The sequence below is a fragment of the Hydractinia symbiolongicarpus genome, chromosome 12 (assembly GCF_029227915.1).
Source record: "Hydractinia symbiolongicarpus strain clone_291-10 chromosome 12, HSymV2.1, whole genome shotgun sequence".
In the NCBI taxonomy this organism is placed as follows: domain Eukaryota; kingdom Metazoa; phylum Cnidaria; class Hydrozoa; order Anthoathecata; family Hydractiniidae; genus Hydractinia; species Hydractinia symbiolongicarpus.
In genome coordinates, this window is record NC_079886.1 from 14,465,626 (window position 1) to 14,491,061 (window position 25,436).

The following is a 25,436-nucleotide window of genomic DNA, read 5'->3' on the forward strand; positions in this document are numbered from 1 at the left end:
TGTTTGAACTGACAGACAATAGAGTTTCAGTATTCTGTTTTGTTAACACTTTTTTATACAATTTTTGAGAGGGTTTTTAGGTGCAATAAAAAACTATATTTCGATTTATTTTTATTGTTTTTTTTATCAATTGTATGAATATCTGGGGAAATTGAAGAATGTCTAAAATTAATGAAGGGGTCTGTTTCATACTTTGATATTAAACACGTAATACTAAATTTGGATTGAAAAAAAAAAGTTTATACAGTTATCTATGTTCTATGAATACTGTTCGATCTTTAATAGCAAGTACATGTACAGACTTAACGTATCTGAAACAACATTAGGAAAGTCCCATCCATTTTGCTGCATCAAAGTTTGTGCGAACTCGGGAGAAACATCTTCAACTGTGTTGTGGGTAACGCATGAATAAGATTGTTCGATTTCAACAGCATCTCAGCATCTACTTTTATTAGGCAATCAATGGAATAATACAAATGTGACCAGTAATACATTACATCCGGTCTTCTACGAGAGCCAGATTTCCTACTCTTAGAAATAATGTGTGAATTTCACTCATCATTACAGTGTTTCAATAACCCAATTCTTTTAGAATATGAAAAGCCTTTTACAAAATAGTCTTGGATGACATCCATCCTTCCTTTTCAGCTCTTACTCAGATCATCTCTATTTGGCTTGGTCAAGAATTTCCAAGTTTCAAGAACTGTTGATAGTTTCCAATATTTATGAAAAAAATAAAATGTGTCATAGAAGTTTCATAAACATTTTGTAGAAGTTCCAAAAACATTTCTAAAACGCTGAGAGACTTATAAAAGTTTCAATTTTTTGTATGAAAGTTTCAATTTTTTGTATGGAAGTTGACCCTTCAGTGCCATCGTAAATGAGCAACGGTTACTTTTGTAATTTACGGATGGTTTCAATAGAAACTACTGAGATGTATCTCATTCTCTCTCTTTAAACCTCCTTGGTATGGATTAGCTAGATAAATGAATTGAAATTTTTAACGATTTTCTTGACTTTTGTGATACGAATAAACAGTGAAGATAAAAAAAATCATCTTTTTCCATAAAGCGTCTGAATCTACTTTTTTTTCTTTGCATCTTTTACAGATTGCACAACCCGAACAAAACGTTGGCCGCAGCTTTAGGAAAGAATAGTCCTCGTAAAATTTTCAGACTTAGAAGAAAAACTTTAAATTTGTTATTGTAAAAGTTAAACACATCCTTTTTGTATATTTGTTCCGTTTCTACGTAATTTAACTCGGAGAATAAAATATTCACTGTAAAAAATAACTGTTATCTGAATGTGAATTAGACGCAGGCACGGTTCTTTTGACGTAAATTAAAACATCAAGAAAAAAAGCTCCTAAAAAACAATGCCGTTACGTTATGCTTATGCTCGATTCATCGCAGTTTTGTTCGATTCATCAGATTGAAGACACTGCAATACAGCCTAATAGCCAGAATGCTCTATGAGAGTACACGTAACATTGCTCAGTTAACCTTTATTTCTGCTTTGTGTAAAAATGTTTTCAAGGTTTTTTACTAAGCGGGTATTCGGATTTTTTTGTTAAACAAACAGAGATAACCTATGCATGCTGCAAAATATTTGCTGTTTTAACGCTTTGAAAACGAATGCATATTGTAAATATTGTTTCACAGGGCTTATTTTTCGTAATCTAATAGTGGCTAGGGATATATCAAAAAATAAAAAAGAAGCTGTGGGACAAGATTGCATGTTACTCTGGGAACTTATTTAAGATCTTATTTAAATTGTCTATTGGATAGAGACGATATATAAAATTTATTTCCATATATGTCATGGAGTATGATGTAAATATTTCGCTTGCGAACATAGGGACCTGTTCCCACTCCGCAACCCTTTGTATATTAATCATCGTTCCCATAAATATATAAGAGCGTAGCGAATTTCCGCGTTTTCTCCTAGTACATGAAATTTTGAAATATCCGCATTTTTGACACATAATTTTGACTTACCTACCCACCTTTTTTATGGTCTTTCTTCAAAATGTTCCCTGAAAATCTGGTTAATCGAGACGATGAGACAATAGGTGCCGTTTCCAGTTGAGATTAAGTCAGCCCACAGTATTTAGGCACGTGATTAGTCAGCAGCTTCTACTAACATCACGTGGTATTTTTTCAGATACATATCTCCTCAAACGCAACTTTCGTTGATGCTAGCTAGCCGCGATGGACGAAAGGGCATTTTCAAGAAAACGAAGTAAGGGTATGTAGCTTTGGCTAGTGTATCACAATTTTTTTACATGTAATAAACTAATTCTTGGCCTCACTCACAGCTAGCTAGCACAACAGTAGCAGCTTAACATAAAATTACCTATTTAGGTCTTAAGAATTCTCTTACGCTAGCATCATAAAAGAATTCTTTGAGACAGATTTTTAAGCTAGCTTGCTAGTTTAAAAGAAGGGGTCACAATTTCCGTGAGTGATTGTAGCTAGCTAGCTAAATACATTTTGCCAAGAAATTAAGATACATCACCTATACCAGGGGAGTAAAAATTTACCAACGGTGTGGGCATAAAGGTGCTGGATGCCATGTTTCTTCAAATCAAGCCTTTTTCGCATTTTTACACCACTGCGAGTCATGGTACAGAAATATTTTCTATTAACGATGCTTTATAAAGTATGAGAAGCGGTTCTCGTGCAATCGTCAACACAAACAGAAAATCTTCAAACATGCAGTATATCACTTTTATTTTTTGGGTTCAATCAGAACGACTTCCAGAAAAACAAAAAAATATCATGATCTGGAAATCTCATAAATTTCTAAATTGGGAAATAGATTTCCCGATATACAAATAATTTCCTGATATACACATATAATTTTCGTTTCTGTAACTTGAACTGAACTAAACACTGAAAATCAACATGTTTTAGCTTTTTTTATATATGTATTATGTTCTAAGTAAAATACATCATTAGCCAATGAAATATTGCATTCGAAGCAGACTCTAGCAGTGGTAATGCCGAAGACCTAGGACAAATTTCATGAAATTAAACCTGTTTCGCTTACGCGAAGATAAGACCGTTGTTTCGTGGGATAAAATGGACCATGTTATTGGACTTAGTTCTTATACTACTCTACCAAAAGTGGCACCTACAAATTTTCGCTTGCAAACCTATGGGATCCTGTTCCCCCGTTCCGCAACCCTTTCAAAATTAATATAATTAGCTAGTCAGCTATCTGGGCTACCTTTCGTTTTGTTTCCTTATTGAATATATAACTTGCTAGATGCCACAATCAAAGACTTATATTTTTTCCCAAAGAGGAACTAGACTTAGCCAGCTAGGTAGCCAGCTAAATTGAGCTAGGTTATCTTATGTATCAGTATATCCCAACAAAATGAGCGTTACCACACTTTCTTGATAAATAATGCTTCTTTAAATATTTCATCACTATAGATATAGTTTCAAGTAAACAAATAATAACTTTGTTTGATAAAAAACTTAACTTTCGAAAGCCAAGCGTTCAAAAACATCAACAGTTTAAATACATCGTCCTCGCCATTTGAAAAACGAGGACTCGATCAGGTTGCTCTTACTAGCCGAAAAAACTACAACAGCAAGACAATCATTAATTATCCATGGAACCAATATACTGGTTATAAAAAGCAGCCTGTACCAGGGTCTTGTTTAGCCGTCAAGTAAGCGCTAGATGCTTTGACATAGGCATCAAACCCTGGGGGCGAGGATGACACTTGTCAAGAAAAACAGTAGTGGGGAAAAATATCCTTCAGTGAAAATCTCAACGATAAAAAATATTTTTAGCGGAAAACTTCGTCACTTTGTGCCGATAAGTAGCTAGTTTTTGCGAAATGAACTTTACTCAAACTAGGTTTTTACCCGTAGCTACTTCTACCCTGCCCACTTTATTTTGAATTTGTCGCAGAAAGTCCTGCAGTACAATGGGATTTTTTTTAACTTCAGTCAGCTCCTGTTGAAAAAGACGTATCTCGATACTACTGTTGAAATTTAACATTTTTATGGGATCAGAAAGTATTCCAATTGCCAAGAAATCTAAGGGGTACCACAAAATGACTACCCATATAAAACAAACTTAATAAAATCAAAAAACACAAAAAAATATACTTGTAAGTTATGATGTCAACTTTTGCTTTCGTAACATCGACAGCATTTTTATGCACTTCCGTCAACTACAAGAATTATTAGAGAAAACTTTTATTTTGCATTGACATTGTTAAGCTGAGATGTTTAAAACTTAAAAAACAACACTTTAGCAATTAGAGTGTGAATATACATAAATAATAGTCTAAAATTAAAAAAATTCTTGGCCTGGGAAGGGGTCATATGCTTACCGCCTAAGTTGTTCAACAGCAAAAGTTTATTTGCACAAAATCTTAAAGTTTAAATCGCAAAAATATTATTCTCGCGTGAAAAAAAAACTCTTTAATTTTTAGTCGAAATCCAGTTGGCTCTCGTTATCTCAAATATGTGCTATCTCAAATTATTCGCTCTTTTTAACTAATTTTGGTCCCTATCTGGAAATTTTCAGAAATTGTCGCTCATTGAAACCAACCCATCACGAAAATTTTTGCTTGTGTGTTCGACCTCTATTTCAATCTTTCAAAAGTAGGGATGTATTCGTTTGACATCCCTTTCTTGGGAGTTATACCGCATCTCGCATAAAAAGAAAACCCCGCATCTCAAATTTTTAGGCGAACTTTTTGGGCGGCGCTATCTCGAACTTCTTGAGCGGTCAAGTGAGAGTCGGACTTGACCGTATAGTCTAATAATTTACTATCAAATGTCGTTTTTTTTGTTAAAATCGCAAACCGTGAATATTTACTCCCACGAGGTATAAACTCTCAAACCCGCGAAATTTTATTCCTGCAAAAATTTCTCAACTTTTGAAATGATTTTGATACTGCGAAAGTTTTTTCCCTTAAAGTACTCTCTCACCTTGGAGGAAAGCTCTCACCCAGAAAAAATATAATCCGTTGTATCTGTGATAACAGGATCTCGAGAGATCAACAAAAGACTAGGGTAGAACAGGTAGTCTTCAATAAAAATTGTGTCTAAAGTTTATTATGAAAGCATGGATGTTCGACCTACCCACGATACAATGTTAGTGTCCAGTCTTTGATACCTCTCGTCTGCATTCTGTTTTGTTAACACAATACTAATTTCATTGTTGTCGTTTGCACTTGTGAGTTGATTGTTATCCAAAGCCAGTGAGACGAACACGAATTTTCCACGTACACTTACGCCAGCTACAAAATAACAATTGGAGAAAGTATTTATCTACAAGGTATACCTTGATCTACTTATTTTTGGCACATATCTATTGTGGCACGAAGTTTAACTTGCGCGAAACTTTAAACTACTATTACCCAGCCAAAATTTAAAATTGAACACAGTAGAAGAGAAAAGCAGACGAGCAGAATATGTTTTCTTATTACTTACGAATAGAAAAGAAAATGACAAATAAACAAACAAACAAACAAACAAACAAGCATCTTACTAAAGTTATTAAACTGTTTAACATCCAATGATGCAGTAATAGCTTCCGCTAAAGAAAAGTTACTGAACCTCACTCAGGCTAATTACGAATCAAGCTGACCTTTTGTAAATTAAGGTATAGCCCACAAGATATACTTACTTTTAGATGTAACTTTCACTAAAATGAAAAAGCAACAGGGAATAAAACATCATTATGTGAAAATGAAATAAAAGGGAATAAAATGTATCTCTGAGTGTTCCAAATAGAAACATCTGTTAATGTTTTAAAATTACAAGGTCTTGAAGAATTATTATGGAGTTATGTTGTTTACTTGTTTGTATGTGGGGCAACAAAACAAAATGGTGAAGGGGAGACTAGGTGTAGAAAATATATAGAAGAGTCAGGTTAATTTGTTACAGCTAATCCCATACTTGCTCCCAGGTCTTTTAATCGCTTCTTACAATCACAAATGGCGAAACCTTATCCCCAGGTATCCTTGCTTCTTGCAAAATGATGATAGAAAAGAAGCAGCGATAAACAAGTTTAACTTTTTTTTCAGCATATCAACCAATAGCACTAACCTCGTTGAAGAAGAAAAAATTAATCCTAACCTCCTCTTGGATCTGCCATTAAATTAAGCACCCATCTACCAGCCTTGCCACTGTTAGAAAACTCTACAGCCGCCACCGAAGCATCAACAGTGGCTGTAAAGACACCACTTTTTTCTTGAAGAAATCTAGACCTTGTAAATTTAGTACCGTCTTCGTAGGAATATCTCAAGTCAATCTAAAAATTAGATGTGTTCTGTAAACTTATCAGGAAACAGAGGCAGTTTTTCAGTATTTTTTCATGCTAATCACATGTGTTGGAATTCATGACATATGACAGCAACTATCGAAAGAGAATAAAAGAAGAATTTAAGGGTGTTGTAAAAATCACATAATTTAAATTGATATTTTGACAAATTTATCTTGTTATCACGTATGTTCTTTAACTTCCAAATAAACTACCCTGTTTTCTCACAAGGATAGTATAGTGCCGAAAATATAAGCAACCAGTAGGTACTGGACATCGACATTTTTAAGAAATTTTGACTGAACTTTCCACCACCGAAAGTGAGTGCATTAAAAACATTTTTAAAAATATCTGTTTGTATTGCTGGCGTTGTTTAATGAAACTAGCCGGTAGACCGTGGATAAATTCATGAGTTCGCACGCCCCTTATTTACCGCATTTCGTATGTCTCGTACTGTGGTTACCATTTTGTGTTACACGGGTATTATAATATAAAAGTTGTTACCCCGTGAAAAAATCCACGGGGTCGCCCGTCCTTTATATATTACATGTCGTGTTTCCGTTACGGGACGCGGTAACCCATTGGAACACACAGAATACGGCTATTATTATAGAGATAACATTTCACGTAACGAAGTGTGGTAACTTTTACCACTAGCGATAGTAAGCAGTGTTGGGCACTGGTGCCTGGTTGTGGAAACTTTCAAAAAATAAGGAAACAAGCAATGGAGAATATTTTAACGGCAAACCTCTGGATAAAATTGCGTTTGTTTTTCATGATCAAGTCTTTCCAGATGAAGAATAGCATATGTGTTATTGCCATCTGATGTTAAGATTATTTGAAATGTGCATAACTTTCCTGGCTAAAAACAACAATAAATAGCTGCTACTACTATTATTATTATCATTATTATCATTATTATCATTATTATCATTATTATCATTATTATCATTATTATCATTATTATCATTATTATCATTATTATCATTATTATCATTATTATCATTATTATCATTACTATCATTACTATCATTATTATCATTACTATCATTACTATCATTACTATCATTACTATCATTACTATCATTACTATCATTACTATCATTACTATCATTACTATCATTATTATCATTATTATCATTATTATCATTATTATCATTATTATTATTATTATTATTATTATTATTATTATTATTATTATTATTATTATTATTATTATTATTATTATTATTATTATTATTATTATTATTATTATTATTATTATTATTATTATTATTATTATTATTATTATTATTATTATTATAAACAATTTTTATACAGGATATAGATTTTCAATATATATAATATTGCTATTAACAAACGTCTTGTCTTTAAAAATAAAAATATAGTAAGGTAAAAATATATATTATATATAAGCAATAAAAATGAAACTAGTTAAAAAGTCCTAAAATTAGCTAAAACTGCCAGATTGTGTGTGAGATGATAGAATAAACAGCAAAAGTCTGTTTATGAAACTAACAGGCTACAAATAAAATATCACAACTGAAGTAAAGTCTCCGCAGGAAAAATAAGCACGTTAAATCAAACAGAACACTCTGTATTATCAAATGGAGTATGGGACTATCGGATATAAATCAAATCAAAGGTTAAAAATCTTTAACATTAAAACATTTTTCCTAAACAAATTAAAATTTTCAATTTTACGAATATTTAATGGTAGCTCGTTGTATAGTGTAACACCCATTGAAAAGAAACCAGATTTTGCATATTTGAGTTTTGTGAATGGAATTTGTAATTTATAACCATCATTTCTTGTCCCCCTACCATGGGACTGTACTTTGAAGTAATCAATAAAGTTTGCACACGTTTTCCTTTCTAAACATTTTCGCACAAGTAGAATTGATTGTTTCTTCAATACGTTTTTAACAGGTGGTTGGCTTGTTCCAGTGACCGTTTCAGCTAGATTATCAATGGATTTAAGCTTATTTCTTTGCGTTTGGCTTAAGTTTAAGTTTACCGTACAGTTGTATATTATGCAAGGAAGAATCATTCCATTATAAATCTTTCTTTTTGATGAATCGTCGAGATAAGTTTGAAGAGAAGACAACATACGTAATTTGGATACTGAACGCTTGTAGATTTTATCAAAATTAGTAGAGAGTGAAAGTGAACTATCCAACGTAGTTCCCAAGTATTTGTATGTTTCAGTAGCCTGTATCTCAGTGTCATCAAACAACAAGGACATATTTTTACCACAGGATGATAGTTTTTTCGAGGTACCAAAAAGCATACTTTCGGTTTTGCCTTTATTCAAGTTGATAACTAGCTGGTTCATTTGAAAATATGTTGAAATCAACTTCAAGTCCTCATTTAGCTGGTACTCGATTGATTCCTTGTTCTTTCCCTCGACATAAACCACAGTGACATCAGCAAAGTTCAAAGAATGCGTGTTTTTTAAGCATTTCTCAAAGTCATTGAAATAAATCAAGAAAAGAAGTGTTCCCAAGATCGAGCCTTGGGGCACTCCACAGGTGATCTTCATACGTTCTGATTTACACTTCTCAACAATACAGTATTGCTCCCTATTGAAAAGGTAGTCAGCGAACCAATTTCGAGCAGAACCTCTGATTCCAACACTTTTCAACTTTTCCAGGAGAATTGAATGGTTTAAAGTGTCAAAAGCCTTTGATAAGTCAATATAAAGTGCACCTACCAAGTTGCCTTTGTCGACAGCTTTGCGAATATTGTCTGTCAGCAGGATGGTAGCTAGCTCAGTTGAACGTCTTTTCCGATATCCGAACTGATTTTCTGATAAGATGTTGTTATTCTCAAGGTAATCAGATAGTTGTTTATGGACAGCTTTCTCGAGGATTTTTGATAAGAAAGAAAGTACGGAAATCGGTCGATAATTGTTGTTGCTGTCAGTTGCACCTCCTTTGTGAATTGGGGTAATTTTCGCAATTTTCCACCCCCCGAATTTATTATTATTATTATTATTATTATTATTATAAACAATTTTTATACAGGATATAGATTTTCAATATATATAATATTGCTATTAACAAACGTCTTGTCTTTAAAAATAAAAATATAGTAAGGTAAAAATATATATTATATATAAGCAATAAAAATGAAACTAGTTAAAAAGTCCTAAAATTAGCTAAAACTGCCAGATTGTGTGTGAGATGATAGAATAAACAGCAAAAGTCTGTTTATGAAACTAACAGGCTACAAATAAAATATCACAACTGAAGTAAAGTCTCCGCAGGAAAAATAAGCACGTTAAATCAAACAGAACACTCTGTATTATCAAATGGAGTATGGGACTATCGGATATAAATCAAATCAAAGGTTAAAAATCTTTAACATTAAAACATTTTTCCTAAACAAATTAAAATTTTCAATTTTACGAATATTTAATGGTAGCTCGTTGTATAGTGTAACACCCATTGAAAAGAAACCAGATTTTGCATATTTGAGTTTTGTGAATGGAATTTGTAATTTATAACCATCATTTCTTGTCCCCCTACCATGGGACTGTACTTTGAAGTAATCAATAAAGTTTGCACACGTTTTCCTTTCTAAACATTTTCGCACAAGTAGAATTGATTGTTTCTTCAATACGTTTTTAACAGGTGGTTGGCTTGTTCCAGTGACCGTTTCAGCTAGATTATCAATGGATTTAAGCTTATTTCTTTGCGTTTGGCTTAAGTTTAAGTTTACCGTACAGTTGTATATTATGCAAGGAAGAATCATTCCATTATAAATCTTTCTTTTTGATGAATCGTCGAGATAAGTTTGAAGAGAAGACAACATACGTAATTTGGATACTGAACGCTTGTAGATTTTATCAAAATTAGTAGAGAGTGAAAGTGAACTATCCAACGTAGTTCCCAAGTATTTGTATGTTTCAGTAGCCTGTATCTCAGTGTCATCAAACAACAAGGACATATTTTTACCACAGGATGATAGTTTTTTCGAGGTACCAAAAAGCATACTTTCGGTTTTGCCTTTATTCAAGTTGATAACTAGCTGGTTCATTTGAAAATATGTTGAAATCAACTTCAAGTCCTCATTTAGCTGGTACTCGATTGATTCCTTGTTCTTTCCCTCGACATAAACCACAGTGACATCAGCAAAGTTCAAAGAATGCGTGTTTTTTAAGCATTTCTCAAAGTCATTGAAATAAATCAAGAAAAGAAGTGTTCCCAAGATCGAGCCTTGGGGCACTCCACAGGTGATCTTCATACGTTCTGATTTACACTTCTCAACAATACAGTATTGCTCCCTATTGAAAAGGTAGTCAGCGAACCAATTTCGAGCAGAACCTCTGATTCCAACACTTTTCAACTTTTCCAGGAGAATTGAATGGTTTAAAGTGTCAAAAGCCTTTGATAAGTCAATATAAAGTGCACCTACCAAGTTGCCTTTGTCGACAGCTTTGCGAATATTGTCTGTCAGCAGGATGGTAGCTAGCTCAGTTGAACGTCTTTTCCGATATCCGAACTGATTTTCTGATAAGATGTTGTTATTCTCAAGGTAATCAGATAGTTGTTTATGGACAGCTTTCTCGAGGATTTTTGATAAGAAAGAAAGTACGGAAATCGGTCGATAATTGTTGTTGCTGTCAGTTGCACCTCCTTTGTGAATTGGGGTAATTTTCGCAATTTTCCACCCCCCGAATTTATTATTATTATTATTATTATTATTATTATAAACAATTTTTATACAGGATATAGATTTTCAATATATATAATATTGCTATTAACAAACGTCTTGTCTTTAAAAATAAAAATATAGTAAGGTAAAAATATATATTATATATAAGCAATAAAAATGAAACTAGTTAAAAAGTCCTAAAATTAGCTAAAACTGCCAGATTGTGTGTGAGATGATAGAATAAACAGCAAAAGTCTGTTTATGAAACTAACAGGCTACAAATAAAATATCACAACTGAAGTAAAGTCTCCGCAGGAAAAATAAGCACGTTAAATCAAACAGAACACTCTGTATTATCAAATGGAGTATGGGACTATCGGATATAAATCAAATCAAAGGTTAAAAATCTTTAACATTAAAACATTTTTCCTAAACAAATTAAAATTTTCAATTTTACGAATATTTAATGGTAGCTCGTTGTATAGTGTAACACCCATTGAAAAGAAACCAGATTTTGCATATTTGAGTTTTGTGAATGGAATTTGTAATTTATAACCATCATTTCTTGTCCCCCTACCATGGGACTGTACTTTGAAGTAATCAATAAAGTTTGCACACGTTTTCCTTTCTAAACATTTTCGCACAAGTAGAATTGATTGTTTCTTCAATACGTTTTTAACAGGTGGTTGGCTTGTTCCAGTGACCGTTTCAGCTAGATTATCAATGGATTTAAGCTTATTTCTTTGCGTTTGGCTTAAGTTTAAGTTTAACGTACAGTTGTATATTATGCAAGGAAGAATCATTCCATTATAAATCTTTCTTTTTGATGAATCGTCGAGATAAGTTTGAAGAGAAGACAACATACGTAATTTGGATACTGAACGCTTGTAGATTTTATCAAAATTAGTAGAGAGTGAAAGTGAACTATCCAACGTAGTTCCCAAGTATTTGTATGTTTCAGTAGCCTGTATCTCAGTGTCATCAAACAACAAGGACATATTTTTACCACAGGATGATAGTTTTTTCGAGGTACCAAAAAGCATACTTTCGGTTTTGCCTTTATTCAAGTTGATAACTAGCTGGTTCATTTGAAAATATGTTGAAATCAACTTCAAGTCCTCATTTAGCTGGTACTCGATTGATTCCTTGTTCTTTCCCTCGACATAAACCACAGTGACATCAGCAAAGTTCAAAGAATGCGTGTTTTTTAAGCATTTCTCAAAGTCATTGAAATAAATCAAGAAAAGAAGTGTTCCCAAGATCGAGCCTTGGGGCACTCCACAGGTGATCTTCATACGTTCTGATTTACACTTCTCAACAATACAGTATTGCTCCCTATTGAAAAGGTAGTCAGCGAACCAATTTCGAGCAGAACCTCTGATTCCAACACTTTTCAACTTTTCCAGGAGAATTGAATGGTTTAAAGTGTCAAAAGCCTTTGATAAGTCAATATAAAGTGCACCTACCAAGTTGCCTTTGTCGACAGCTTTGCGAATATTGTCTGTCAGCAGGATGGTAGCTAGCTCAGTTGAACGTCTTTTCCGATATCCGAACTGATTTTCTGATAAGATGTTGTTATTCTCAAGGTAATCAGATAGTTGTTTATGGACAGCTTTCTCGAGGATTTTTGATAAGAAAGAAAGTACGGAAATCGGTCGATAATTGTTGTTGCTGTCAGTTGCACCTCCTTTGTGAATTGGGGTAATTTTCGCAATTTTCCACTTAGTTGGAACCAGTCCAGTGGAAATCGACATGTTGATGAGGTGAGTTAATGGACCCGATAGGGGTTGGGCAGCATCTTTCAGGATTCCTGGTGGTAGGTTGTCACAACCAGCAGCTTTTCTCCGTTTTAGTGATCTCAGTTCTTTTTCCACAAATATTCGACTAACGTAGCCGAAAGTAAACACTTTTTCTGACGTAACAAGTTTTGGTGGTATCTCCCGGACGAAATTTCTTAGCTTGAAAGCTTTGGATTTAATTGATTGTGCAATGTTTGTAAAAAACTTACACAATACGTTCGCAGTATTCAGGTTCTTTTCGTGATCGATGCTCGTAGTTGCAGAAGCTGGAGGATGTTCTTTTGTTGGAAATATTTCTTTGATGCATTTCCAAAACTTAGCCGGGTTTTTACATTTCTCGTGTAGAAGATCCTTGTGGTATTTCTGTTTTGCTTGTTTCACATTGTTGTTACAAGAATTTTTAAGTCTTTTGTAAGTCGACCAGTCACATTCATTTTTCGATTTTCTCGCTTTGCGAAGCAACTTGTCTCTTGTGTTCATGAGCGCTTTCAAATCATAAGTAAGCCATGGACAGGGCCTACCTTTGACACGTTTTGTGATGAAAGGTGCGTGTTTATCAGCAATCGATGTAAGTCCTTCTTTCATGTAACTCCAAGCTCTATTAACAATTTGTGTTTCGTAAAATGGTTTCCAATTGAAATTTGCAACATCGAAAGAAAAGTTTGTGTGATTATATTTTGAATAATCTCTGCATTTAATTGTTCTGAATTGTTCTTTACGATGGTTTAATTTTCGTACACATGCAACACAATCATGATCACTTAGACTCAGGGGAACAACTTCCGTACAATGAACATGAGAGAAATTGTTTGTTAGAATAACGTCAATTAAAATTTGTGTGTCTTTTGTTACACGAGTTGGTGATTTAACGATTTGTGTAAGTCCGTGAGTGACAAAAATATTTTTAATTTCTTTGTTATTCGATTTTGTAAGAAAGTTTACATTAATATCCCCCAAGAGAAACGTTTCCATGGAGATTTTGTTAACTTTTGACAGCATATCGTTGAGAAAATTGTTGAAATCTTTTTTCAAGTAATTTGACGAATCGGGGGGTCTGTATATGCAACCAACTACAAAGTTTTCCTCCTTGAAAATCTCAATTTCAACCCAAATACATTCAATTCCATGAGTTTCTAAATCTAGTCTTCTTTTCCATTTAAAATCATCAGATAAATAGATAGCAACACCACCCCAATACCGTCAGGGCGATCTTTACGAATAAACTGAAACCCTGGCATCTTAAAAAGTTCTGAGTTTGTTGTAGAGGTTGTGTGTGTTTCCGATAGAGTTAGAATGAATTTTGATTTTTCGCTTGTAAACAAAGTTTGTATCATATCTCTCTTACCAAACAATCCCCTGATATTTTGATGAATCAGTTTTATTCCTCTCATGTTTGACAGCTCTTGAAAATTCTTTTGAAATGGCCCTGGACATGATTCAATATCTCCACTACATAGAAGAAGCAACATAAACATCAAAGTTCTCTTTTGTAGTTTGGGAATTCTAAGATAATGTCGTCGAAATTGCCTTTCTCCCAGTAAACATATTCCACATTTTCTCAATGAATTATCTCTTCTTTCTGGTGAGTTATCATCACTAAAAGTTCTCATAATTAGAAGGCATGCTATCGCAAGACATAAGCATAAAAAGACGTCCTTCCTCGCCAACATCTTTACGGCATCGAACATCTTTACGGCATCCATATATACAAGTTGTATTTGCTGTAAAAACTTTTAACTCAGTTCATTCTAAGAATTATCAACCAATGCGTACGCATTTATACATTTTATTCCATTTTTCACAAAGGCAGGAATTTTTATGGACGAATTTTATAATTTTGTACAAAGCAAACACATTCATATTTAACAGTGGATTATCGTAAATATATTTTTGCACACAGGAAATGATTTTTTTTAAAATTCCAATTGGAATTAGAATTAGTTTCGCTGAGGCTAAGTGACAAAACATTGAGACGAAATTATGACAATGTGGAATAATAGTGTGTACTTTCTTGACATTTACTTGCCTCTTTATGACAACACTGCCTCGTTTTACATTCCTTTTATAGCATATTCTCTCAAATTATCACGGTTAAAATTTAGTAAGATACTTAACGATTGTACTTTTACAACCGCTACATGGCAATAGTCCTTTCCCGAATTTCCTAATTATGTCAAACTCAATAAAAGAGGTCGATACTAAAAATGATTCTTGTCCCTAAGTTCCTTAGTAAAAGGTAGAAAAAATTACCTAATTTCGTAAATATTTCTGTTTGTTAAGTGCCTTAATTGTGAACTGAAAGTTACGGTCAAACCATTCATATAGCTAAGCTTTCTAAGAATAGCCTCGTTTTTAAAATAATTAATTTCTTCAATCTAAATAAAATGCAACCAGAATATTATACTGCTCTAAAACTACAGTTTTGTCATGATAATTTGATATTCTATCTGAATAATTCGGGAAAGGTGTATTAACGCCTTGAGGGAGTTTAGTGAATAATTTTATTGGATAAACACAAACAAAACGCACCGTGAAACTAACATCTAACCAAGTGAAAATAAACATATCTCTTGCGACAAAGTTTGGAACACCTATATCAGCAGATAGTTTCGATTTCATGTTTGCGTCTGGTAATAATTCTTGATAAAAAATATCATTTCCAATCGTTTTTGGGATGTTCACAGCGAATACAAGAATATCGAGTGTGTTTGTACCATCGAGACCAGACAATCGTATAACACCGCTGTTGACAACCTAACAGTTATGAGAAGATTACATATATGTATGTGCATGTTAAAAGATTGGTTACAGGTCTACTTACATCTATCTTCTGATTGGTTCGATCTGACCAATGAGGATAGGGTACTGAAGTTTCAAAATGAATAAATTGAGTGGTCAAAGGCGTTGCACCACTGTAGTCATAAAAATGTCTGCGGTCTAGCGATGCACATATTTGAAAAAGTACAAGCAAAGTGAAGAAATTTTGAAGCACCATGTTGCAAGCAATGTTAATTTCGCTCAGTTCTACATGTCATTCGAAATGATGCAAATATTATTTGTTAGATGACTATTCAAAATAATAGATGTCTTTCGTCGCTGCTTATATTACTAGATTAAATTTTGTTTTATTCTTTTTTAAAGCTCTTAATGTAGTGTTTTTATCTAGCCTTTAATAGTTATTATGTATATTACAATACATGAACATAACTCAAGTAATTAAGTCCTGTTTACATTATTTCACAATCTCGAAGTATCTTTGTGTGTGAGACAACCGGCTTGTAGTGATGGTATGACGTAATCCTGCGCACAGATAAGCAACAAATTCAGATATTTTATATTTATATAGCAAATATTTTAGTTGTTCGTTCTGTGAATAATTTTTAATTTAGATTTAGTTACATTGCTGATATAATTAAAGCCTTATTATTTTGATCAAGATTTTTTTCTTAATACAAACCATTAAAATTATATTGATTGCATATGTGGGGACTAAAATCAATTAAAATCAATTGTATGACAGAAACATAGCTTGTTGCCAGACTGCACTATTTTATCGGTTGATAGCTTAACGAGTTCGTCTCTAAATAAGATATTCATACGGGGTAAAAATTTTCCAGCAAACCAGGAGTAATAGTTTACCTAAATAAAATTCTTTTTGCGTTCATATGAGAAATTTATAGGCAACCAACTGGGCGATAAAAAAGAGTGACAACCATATTTCATATTGTATTGCATATTGCGTTTCATAGAAGGGTAATAATTTTTGCGAATTGGTGAAATTTCCCGATTTTTCGTGCAAATTTGCGATAGTTAGCCATATATACCCAAGTTCCAATTCGCGATGAATTGGTCAAATAAGATAGAGATAGAAGATATCATAGGAAACTCGCACAAATGTAAGAAGGTTATTCTTTCTGACCATCATCACTTACAAACGCACGCGAAAATTACTTTCTCGGGGACACGCATCATTCTTGTACTTTCCTGAACCCTGAGCGTGCGCTCTACCTAAATTCCTAACCACTCCTCCCCCAGGCACTAAAATCTGAATGATGCAATAGGCTTTATATTTTAAATTTACAGAGTGACGACTTTTGAAAACGAAAGTAAGAATTTTAAGAAAGTTCTTAATGGACTTCTGTGTGACCAAGAAATTTATGTTAAAAAAAAGGAAGAAGACTTCCGGGTATTTTTCTTTTCGGAAACATAATCGATACATCTTGCAAAATGATATAAAATCTTTCTACTAGTGAACAAACTTATGACCGGAACAAAAAAATATGGGATTTAAACACAAAGAAGGCATCATAGGACTTCACGGTCGATGTGCAATCTGCTAAACTAATTTGCATTTAATCGCATAGTAATGTTCGTCAGTACCACTCTCTCTAGGTTTGTGAAAGAGTGTTTATAAAACTAGGCCAAACACTAGGCCTTTGTTCTTGACCCTAAACAATGTGGCGGATGTCATAACATATGTGAAAACGGGGTTTGTTTGGGTTTGAGGCAAGAACACAAATTTATTTTATTTGATTAATTTTCTCTTCAGTTTTCTTACAATATAAAATGCCGTTAAAATTTCATTTAATCGCATGAGGGGACTTAAAACTGAATATGTAATTAAAATTATAAACAATGATTCCATAAAATATTCTCCCATATTTCCGACGTCTTTACCTTTTTTATTTGATAGCTCCTTAGTGTTATTTTTTAATTCGTATGTGTCTTTAACAATTCTTTTTCTAATAGACTGAAGAGAGAATTTATCAAATAAAATAAATTTATTTTCTTACCTCGCTATTAAAAATGCACAACTCTAAAACATCCACAATGCGACCCAATTCTACTATTTCTGCTAACAAAAAATACAGCCTATCATACATAGTTGAAAGTCGCGCGATTGAAACGTTTATGGTCTAAACGGCGTTGATAAAAAATTACCGTTTTGATGTCACTATCATGTTCAGCATACTTTTTTTGTTAACTGTGCCAAATTTTGTCGAAGATAAAGTAGTTTTAATTTTTTGACTAATTTCGGTCTAAAATGACATTTGGGTGACAAAAAATCAAAATTTTGATGTTACCATCATGTTCAGCATATTTTTTTTGTTAACTGAGCCACATTTTGTCGAAAATAAACTAGTTTATATTTTTTCGGACCAATTTTGGCCTAAGTGAGTGAGTGAGTGAGTTACAGGTGTAAACCCTCCGCTTCTCTAGAGATCCCCCACACACCCCGCTTTACTACGTAAAATCATGTGTATATTTTGTTTAGAGATCCCCGACACCACATCTGCGCATGCGCAAAAATCCTACGTTATCCGACAAATTCAACGATATCCGACAAAATCTGACGTCATCATGCGCCAGTTGTCTAAATTTCTGTCCAGGTTGAAAAAAATGTTTTTCTACAAAATATAATTATAAAGAGATAAAATGAGTCGGTTTAGAAATGTTCCGGAACATCTCAGGACAAGGAAATGTATGGCATGGCAGTTGGGAGATATCCCTATGCGCTCCAGCTTATTCCGGATGAATTCAAGACTCAGGAAATGTGAAATAATGCTGTTATAGGTAATCCATGGATGCTCGAGTATGTCCCAGATCATCTCATGACTCAGGAAGTGTGCACCAGAGCCGTTATGGATAATCCCCTGCCGCTAGCGTATGTCCCGGATCGATTAAAGACCCAGGAAATGTGCACCAGAGCAGTCGAGAATAAGCCCCTGGCACTCGCGTGTGTTCCAGATCGATTATTATCCCAAGACATGTGTAATAAAGCAGTTGAACACGAGCCCCATATACTCCATTATATTCCGGAGTGGACCCCAGACTGGTTTGTTACTGAGGATGTGTGTAGGAAGGTTGGGGTTGAATCTGTTGGTTCCAACCTTCATTCCAACCCAACCTTCCTACACACATCGATGCTCGACACATCGAAGCTTGACACATCGATGCTCGATGTCTATCGGCAGCGGAAAGTGGAGAAGACCAAAATTAAAAATGAATTGATCGCTGCGTCTGAAACTTTTGTGAGGTTATACTTCACAAAACAATAAAAAAAAAGACATGAGAAATAAGTAAGAAATGCACGCACTGTAAACACTCTTTATCTTTACACAATCTCAGGGTAAACCTACGTAATGGACAGCTGAAAAAATGTGGATTAAATGCCCGGATATCGCCAAAGCATCAACAAAACGTAACAAATGCCCTCACAAAAAACAAAGACAACAATGCCCCATATGCGATCTGGTTATCTACACAATCTAGTTTTTAACAGAATACGCGATGCCTTAAAGCATGATACAGACATACCCTCCCCAGAATATCTAAAAAAATTTTAAATATAAATAAAAGAGCATGTTGAAATTTGGAGACAAAATTGTTACATCGAGAGAATTTTGCAGTATTGCAACAACACTAGATATTGAAGATGTAAAAATTAAAAACCTGGTCCTAAGCGACTCAATTCCTGCAAAAAAAGGCAAAGACAAAAGGTTTGTTTTTGGATATCATGACAAAGACGAGTTATCACCGTTACTGATAAAAAACCCTAAAAATATCTAATTCAATACAACGAGACTTCCGCGTTCACTATGTCGTTTGATTTTGGTGACTACCCTGAGTGGTTGGCAAAATATGATGAGATCTTAAAAAAAGTAGAGGATTTGGGAGGTTATTGCTTTACCAACAGAATTGTGAAAAAAGACCGTTATATCAACCCTAAACTGAAGGAGTGGAAAGGTAAGATTAGAACCAATTTTCATAAAAAAAGATACCCAAGAAATCTTGTGAATGTACGGCCATAATCAAAATAGGAAGCATCTATAGACAGGGCCGCAACTATTATGTACACACCTACTTGGAAGAGTGTAAATACAAGGAGGTTTTGTTGATTGTGAATTCCATTCTGGTACGAGCTCACTAGTGAAGGAGTGGAACAGCCACCCATTTAGCCTCTGGTCTACTCAGCTCAATTTTGCTACTTACTGTGCAACATTTGCTTGTAGTATAACCTTGCAACATCTAAACGCTAAGTTGCTTATGCTTCGTGCGTTTCCACGCTGATTTTCAAATACGTAAAGTTTTATCCCAACTAGAAATTTCACTACCTGGTTCGGCCAGATTTCGACGTTTAAACAACCCATTCAACCAACAGAAAATCAAGCAATTAGCTCGTGATGTTGAACAGAATTGGAGGAACGACCATTTTCAGTAGTTGGCAACTTTATCGTAAGGATTATCCTGGTTCAGGCCCAAGTTATTTCGATGAAAACTCGTAAAGTCGCTGGATTATTGAAAAAAGCGAAGGTCTTACTCCCATTGGTATTCAACGATTATCGCAAAGTGTGAGGTTTTATGCCTTTTTAATTCTCGAAAGCCAGGTGAGCGCGAGATCTGGTATAATTGGAAACCAAGGAAGTGCGATCGATGCCCAACGGTTGTACCTAACAACATTTGAAGATTTAATAATTAAGGATGGTGATACGGGTGAGAAAATTGCTCAATTCCAAAATGTCTTGAAGTATGCAAAGTCCAAGGTTGATTTTAGTGTTGTCCATGGTGTGTATATGATACCCAGTGATATGAACCTGCACATTGGAAATATCGTGAATTTTACAAACAAAATTTTGGTTAGCAAGGATTATTTCTCTATCGGTGTTAATCCTAAGAATAACGCAAAGCAGGTTGACAAGACCCCTGGGCCGACGAAGTGTCTTACACATGTGGTGAGTCACACGTCAGAGTTGCAGACTGTGACAGCAACACCTACTAAACATAGGGTAGAGTCGCAGACTGAGCTAGCAATAGACCGTTTACGAGTATTACAGGTGTTACTGGCACGGATGATCCTGACAGTCGGAACCTAATACATACCGATATGAGCAAACGATGAAGAAGGAAAATATTATACGGGAAGAAGGATACAACCTCGTCACAGCCTGGGAATGTGAAAATCCACCCAAAACCAAGAGGTACTTCAAGAAAGAATTTAGACCTTATCCTCACTACATCGTGTTTGATTTCGAAGCTCTCTTACCACCTTTAAAATACAAGCAAACCTCTGATTTGACATACCTTTCGAGGCATATCCCGGTAAGCGTTGGTATTCACGATAGTTTGAATGACAACCCAACGTTCTTAAAAAATGAAAACCCCAAAAGTTTATTGACACTCTTCGTAGAGGAGCTTGAAAGGAGGCATACCCTCATCGTCGAGAAAGTCAAGAGAATGTACCCGAAGCCTGACGATTTCGACATGCTTTCCAAAAAGAGGCAGGATGCGTGGACCGAATGGGTAAACAAGGTGGCTGTGATTGGTTTCAACAGTGGTAAGTATGATTTAAATATGATCAAGCGGTATTTTGTTGAGGAAATTGCGCAAGATGAAAGTGAAAAAATCAAGGTCGCAAAGAAGGACAACAATTATATGTTCGTGACAACATCCAAGTTTAAATTTTTTGACATCAAGAATTTCCTTGCTCCTGGTATGAGCTACGACCGATGGTGCAAATCCCTCAAATGCAAGCTAGAGAAGCTCGTGTTCCCGTATGAATGGTTAACGAGTTATGATAAGTTGAGCCATGTCTGGCCTGTCGCGCACGAGGAATTTTCTAGCCGATTAAGCGGTAAAAACAAACTATCTGTTGAAGAATATGAAGCCTTCTACGCCTAATTTTATAATCGGGGCTGTATGACCATAATGGATTGGTTGCGCGAGTACAATCTAGCCGACGTGGAACCGTTCATCGAAACCGTGGAGAAGACAAGACGTCAATATTACGGAGATGATATCGATAATTTGAAAGATGCAGTGAGTATTCCTGGTGTATCGATGAGATATGTGTTGAATAAGACCCTAAAATTAAACCCAAAGATTGAGCTCTATGCACCAGGCCAACCATGCAAGCACAAATGTAAAGACTACAGCAAGACTTGTAAGAATTGTAAAGAGGTGCAGAAAACATGTAAAAAATGTACAAAGATTGACGCCTACGAGCTGTTACAAACGGGTATGGCAGGAGGCCCAGCGATCGTATTTTGTAGTTACCACGAGCGTGGTATTAAAGGTATTAGATTACATGTATCCAAGGACACCAAACAGTGCCAAACAATCCTAGGGCTAGACACGAACATGTTGTATCCTAGCACACTGATATATGACTTCCCCTGCGGTAAGGAAAAATTGCTCACGATTGGTGAACCTAGATCACCGGATAACGTTAAAAAACTAACACGAGATGTGCAAACAGGCTCCTTGTTTGGGTTTGTCCAAGTTGATATTGAGGTGCCTGAAAATATGCGTGAAAAATTTAGTGAAATGTCTCCACTGTTTGTGGTGAAAGAAACACCCAATGAAGCCATTCCGGAGCACATGCACGATTATTTAAAATCTACGGGCCGTAAACGTATTCCTAGCACACATAAGTTGTTGGGTGTGATGAAAGCTGAAAAGATCCTGCTCTATACATCTCTGTTAAAATGGTACCTGGATCATGGTTTACAAGTGACAACGATCTACCAATTTTTAGAATATAAGCGCGGTAAACCTTTTGCATATTTCCCCGAAGAAATTGCGGCTGCTCGTAGGGAAGCTGATAAAAATCCAGACAAGCGTAGTACTGAAGATACGGCGAAGTTGAAGGGGGATTAATTCTATGGAAAGATGATTAAGGATGTAGCAAGGCATGAGAATACAACGTTTACCAGAGACGAAAGGAAGGTCGATGAGTTGTCCCTATTTCGAAGACTTGGAGCCGATAGGTGATGTGTACGAGATCAGAGAAGGCAAACACAAGTGTAGCATTGATAGAGCCTACCAATGTGGTATCGCGGTGTACCAACTAGCCAAACTTCGTCTGCTTGAATTTTACTACGATTTTTTGGATAAGTACGTGGATCATCAAAATTTTGAATATATTTACATCGATACGGACAGTGCCTATTTTGCTATCTCTGGTGAAACTCTTCGTGATGTTGTACGTCGTGAGCTGCTCGAGGAGTACGACAAAGATGTGGAAAACTGGTCGGTGACGGACGATTACTCTAATAGGACAGGAAGTCTGTTTAAGCCTGAGTTTATAGGTTTTAGAATGATCGCATTGACAGCCAAGTGCTATTTCGTCGAAGGGAAAGAGGGCACCAAGTTTTCGTGCAAAGGGATGTCAAAGAAGCAGAATGCCATGACTTGGTCTAGGTACATGAGCACGTTAAACGGAAGCCTAGACACTGCGAAAAACATAGGTTTCCGGGTTCACAACCAGGGGATGATCACCTATGAGCAAAGTAAGCTAGGGCTCTCAGCGTTCTACGACAAACGTCGCGTCCTAGATAACTGCATACACACAGTGCCTTTAGCTTTCTAGGGCGTTTGATCAAACAAACTTCCAATAAATGAAAGTTTGTTTATGTATTGCGATAATTCTACCATATATAATAGTACTACTATTTTTTCTAAAACTTCAACGTTTAATAACCAGAATGACCGAGCTTGCAAACATATTTGATGAAGTAGATACTCCCCCAGAAGCGACGACAAATAAGGAAAAACCTATCGACAAACGCCAAGTTTTGAAAGATGCTATACGTAAAGGCAAAGAGCCTCTATTACCAAAAAAATGTACGGAAGGCTTCGTGGACAAGGCGCCAAACGATGCGATTGAAAAGGTATATGGTATGTATGTGTGAAATTCATGAGAAAGGAGAAAAGACAGCCAAGGTACTATCGTCTCATGCAATTAGCATGTACGACAATGTTGTAGGGAACGTTGTTCAACTCGATAGTGCTGAAAAGTTAAAGCAAGATATTGAGGAAGATCCAATTATAAGGATAGTATGGCCGATTTAGGAATCCTCGTCTACTCTGCCTTTGGAAAATTCCTAACGCCTCCTCTTGTTGTTGCGCACACATTTAATCATGTTGAAGTTTTGTCAAAACAAAACAAAAATGAACAAAATCAAGAAGACACCGGGGAAAAATATTTCAAATTTCAATTTTGTAGGAGTCAACCTCCTATAAAATAATGCTAATAATAAAGAGTGACAGTACATAACAGGTTAAAGAACAGCATATAATTGCAAAACCAATAAAGAATCCAGGGAGAGTAGCGCACAAACTAGTCACAAACTAGCCGCGTTAATGAAGAAAAGGAAAAAAGAAGAACTGAGCAACAGTTCTGGTGACAGTTCAATATCAAGTACAGTGCCAAGTACAGTGGCAAGTACTGGATCCAGTACTACCGCATTTTTAGGGGGCACAGCAGCGGTTATTTTTGTGATAATGGGAGGGTTTGCCGTCAATTATTTTAAACAACACGGAATACAGCAGCCTGATGAATCAGAGCAGCCTGCTGAAATCGCAGATCGCCTTGCGGCTCAACATGAGCATCACGCTAGCAAAAAAGTTCAACAAAAATTAGATATTTTTAAAATGCATTAAACCCTATATAATAAAATGACAAACATTACGCCAAAGGAAAAAGAGATAATCGACATGCTCTATGAAACTGTAGTCGACCTCGGTTTTACCTTTGGATATGCCCTTGCAGGTAAGAAGTATTTAGGAATTACACGACCCTCTGCCAAGATGGATACTTACGATGTGATGAAAATGACAGCATACTTTGCTGCGGGTAGGGCAAGTCGTAAGATGGCAGTCAAAAAAGGCTGGATCCCAGCATCGATCGTCCCAAAAAAATAAACGGCAACTATCGGTTGTCTTATAGCAGGTGCCGCAATTAATGCATTAGCCTTTTCCAGCTCTAACATTTTATTCAGCAAGCTGTCAGACCATGGCGAAGAAGAGAGAAAAAGGCATGATAAAGCAATCGAACAACTGCAAGCTACTCAGGCCCAGTGGGAAGGGATCGGCGGGCAAAGATCGACTGACCCTCTGCCAAGATGGATACTTACGATGTGATGAAAATGACAGCATACTTTGCTGCGGGTAGGGCAAGTCGTAAGATGGCAGTCAAAAAAGGCTGGATCCCAGCATCGATCGTCCCAAAAAAATAAACGGCAACTATCGGTTGTCTTATAGCAGGTGCCGCAATTAATGCATTAGCCTTTTCCAGCTCTAACATTTTATTCAGCAAGCTGTCAGACCATGGCGAAGAAGAGAGAAAAAGGCATGATAAAGCAATCGAACAACTGCAAGCTGCTCAGGCCCAGTGGGAAGGGATCGGCAGGCAAAGATCGACTGGTATAATAGACAACAAGAATTGAAAAGACAAGCAGGGGAGGATATCGATAAAGCTCCAAAATTGTCTGATTTTTACACACCTTCCAAACAACAACAAAACACATTTTGATATGTAATAAACATGTCAAAAAAACATATCCCTAAAGAGAAGGAAGCAGAAATATTAAGCAGTATTTACTACAACCCAGAACATCTTTGGGTTGGATGAAAAGCTATCAAATTACTCTCCTCAGAGAGTGGACTATCCAAAAAGAAAGTCGTACACTGGCTGTCTCGGCAACTATTATGGCTTAGACATGAACGGGGTCCAAGAAAGATTGATTACCTCCATTTCACCATTACAAAACCGAACGAAATGCACCAGTTTGATCTACTTTATATGCCTCATGACAAGCTGTATGGTAAAACGTACAAGTATGCTCTAGCAGGGATCGATGTAGCCTCGAGATAAAAGTGGCGAGACCATTGCATACGAAAAAG

At 35.4% G+C, this 25,436-nt stretch overlaps 1 protein-coding gene across 3 annotated transcripts in view; it reads right to left on the reverse strand.

Annotated features, from left to right (window-relative positions):
• Positions 1–16,928, reverse strand: part of LOC130621581 (uncharacterized) — a 44,836-nt gene extending 27,908 nt beyond the window's left edge. The window contains exons 1-8 of one of the 3 annotated variants that reach the window (XM_057436885.1): positions 15,574–16,922; positions 15,282–15,506; positions 7,043–7,156; positions 6,111–6,285; positions 5,659–5,676; positions 5,521–5,568; positions 5,112–5,269; positions 4,128–4,192 (exon numbers count right to left, since the gene is read on the reverse strand). In XM_057436885.1, coding sequence (XP_057292868.1) covers positions 4,128–4,192; positions 5,112–5,269; positions 5,521–5,568; positions 5,659–5,676; positions 6,111–6,285; positions 7,043–7,156; positions 15,282–15,506; positions 15,574–15,747 — 977 coding nt within the window. In that variant the 5' untranslated portion in view covers positions 15,748–16,922. Of the gene's footprint in view, positions 1–4,127; positions 4,193–5,111; positions 5,270–5,520; positions 5,569–5,658; positions 5,677–6,110; positions 6,286–7,042; positions 7,157–15,281; positions 15,507–15,573 lie in introns of all 3 variants that reach the window. The other 2 variants (XM_057436887.1, XM_057436886.1) reach the window with 2 other exon arrangements.
• Positions 16,929–25,436: the final 8,508 nt, after the last annotated feature.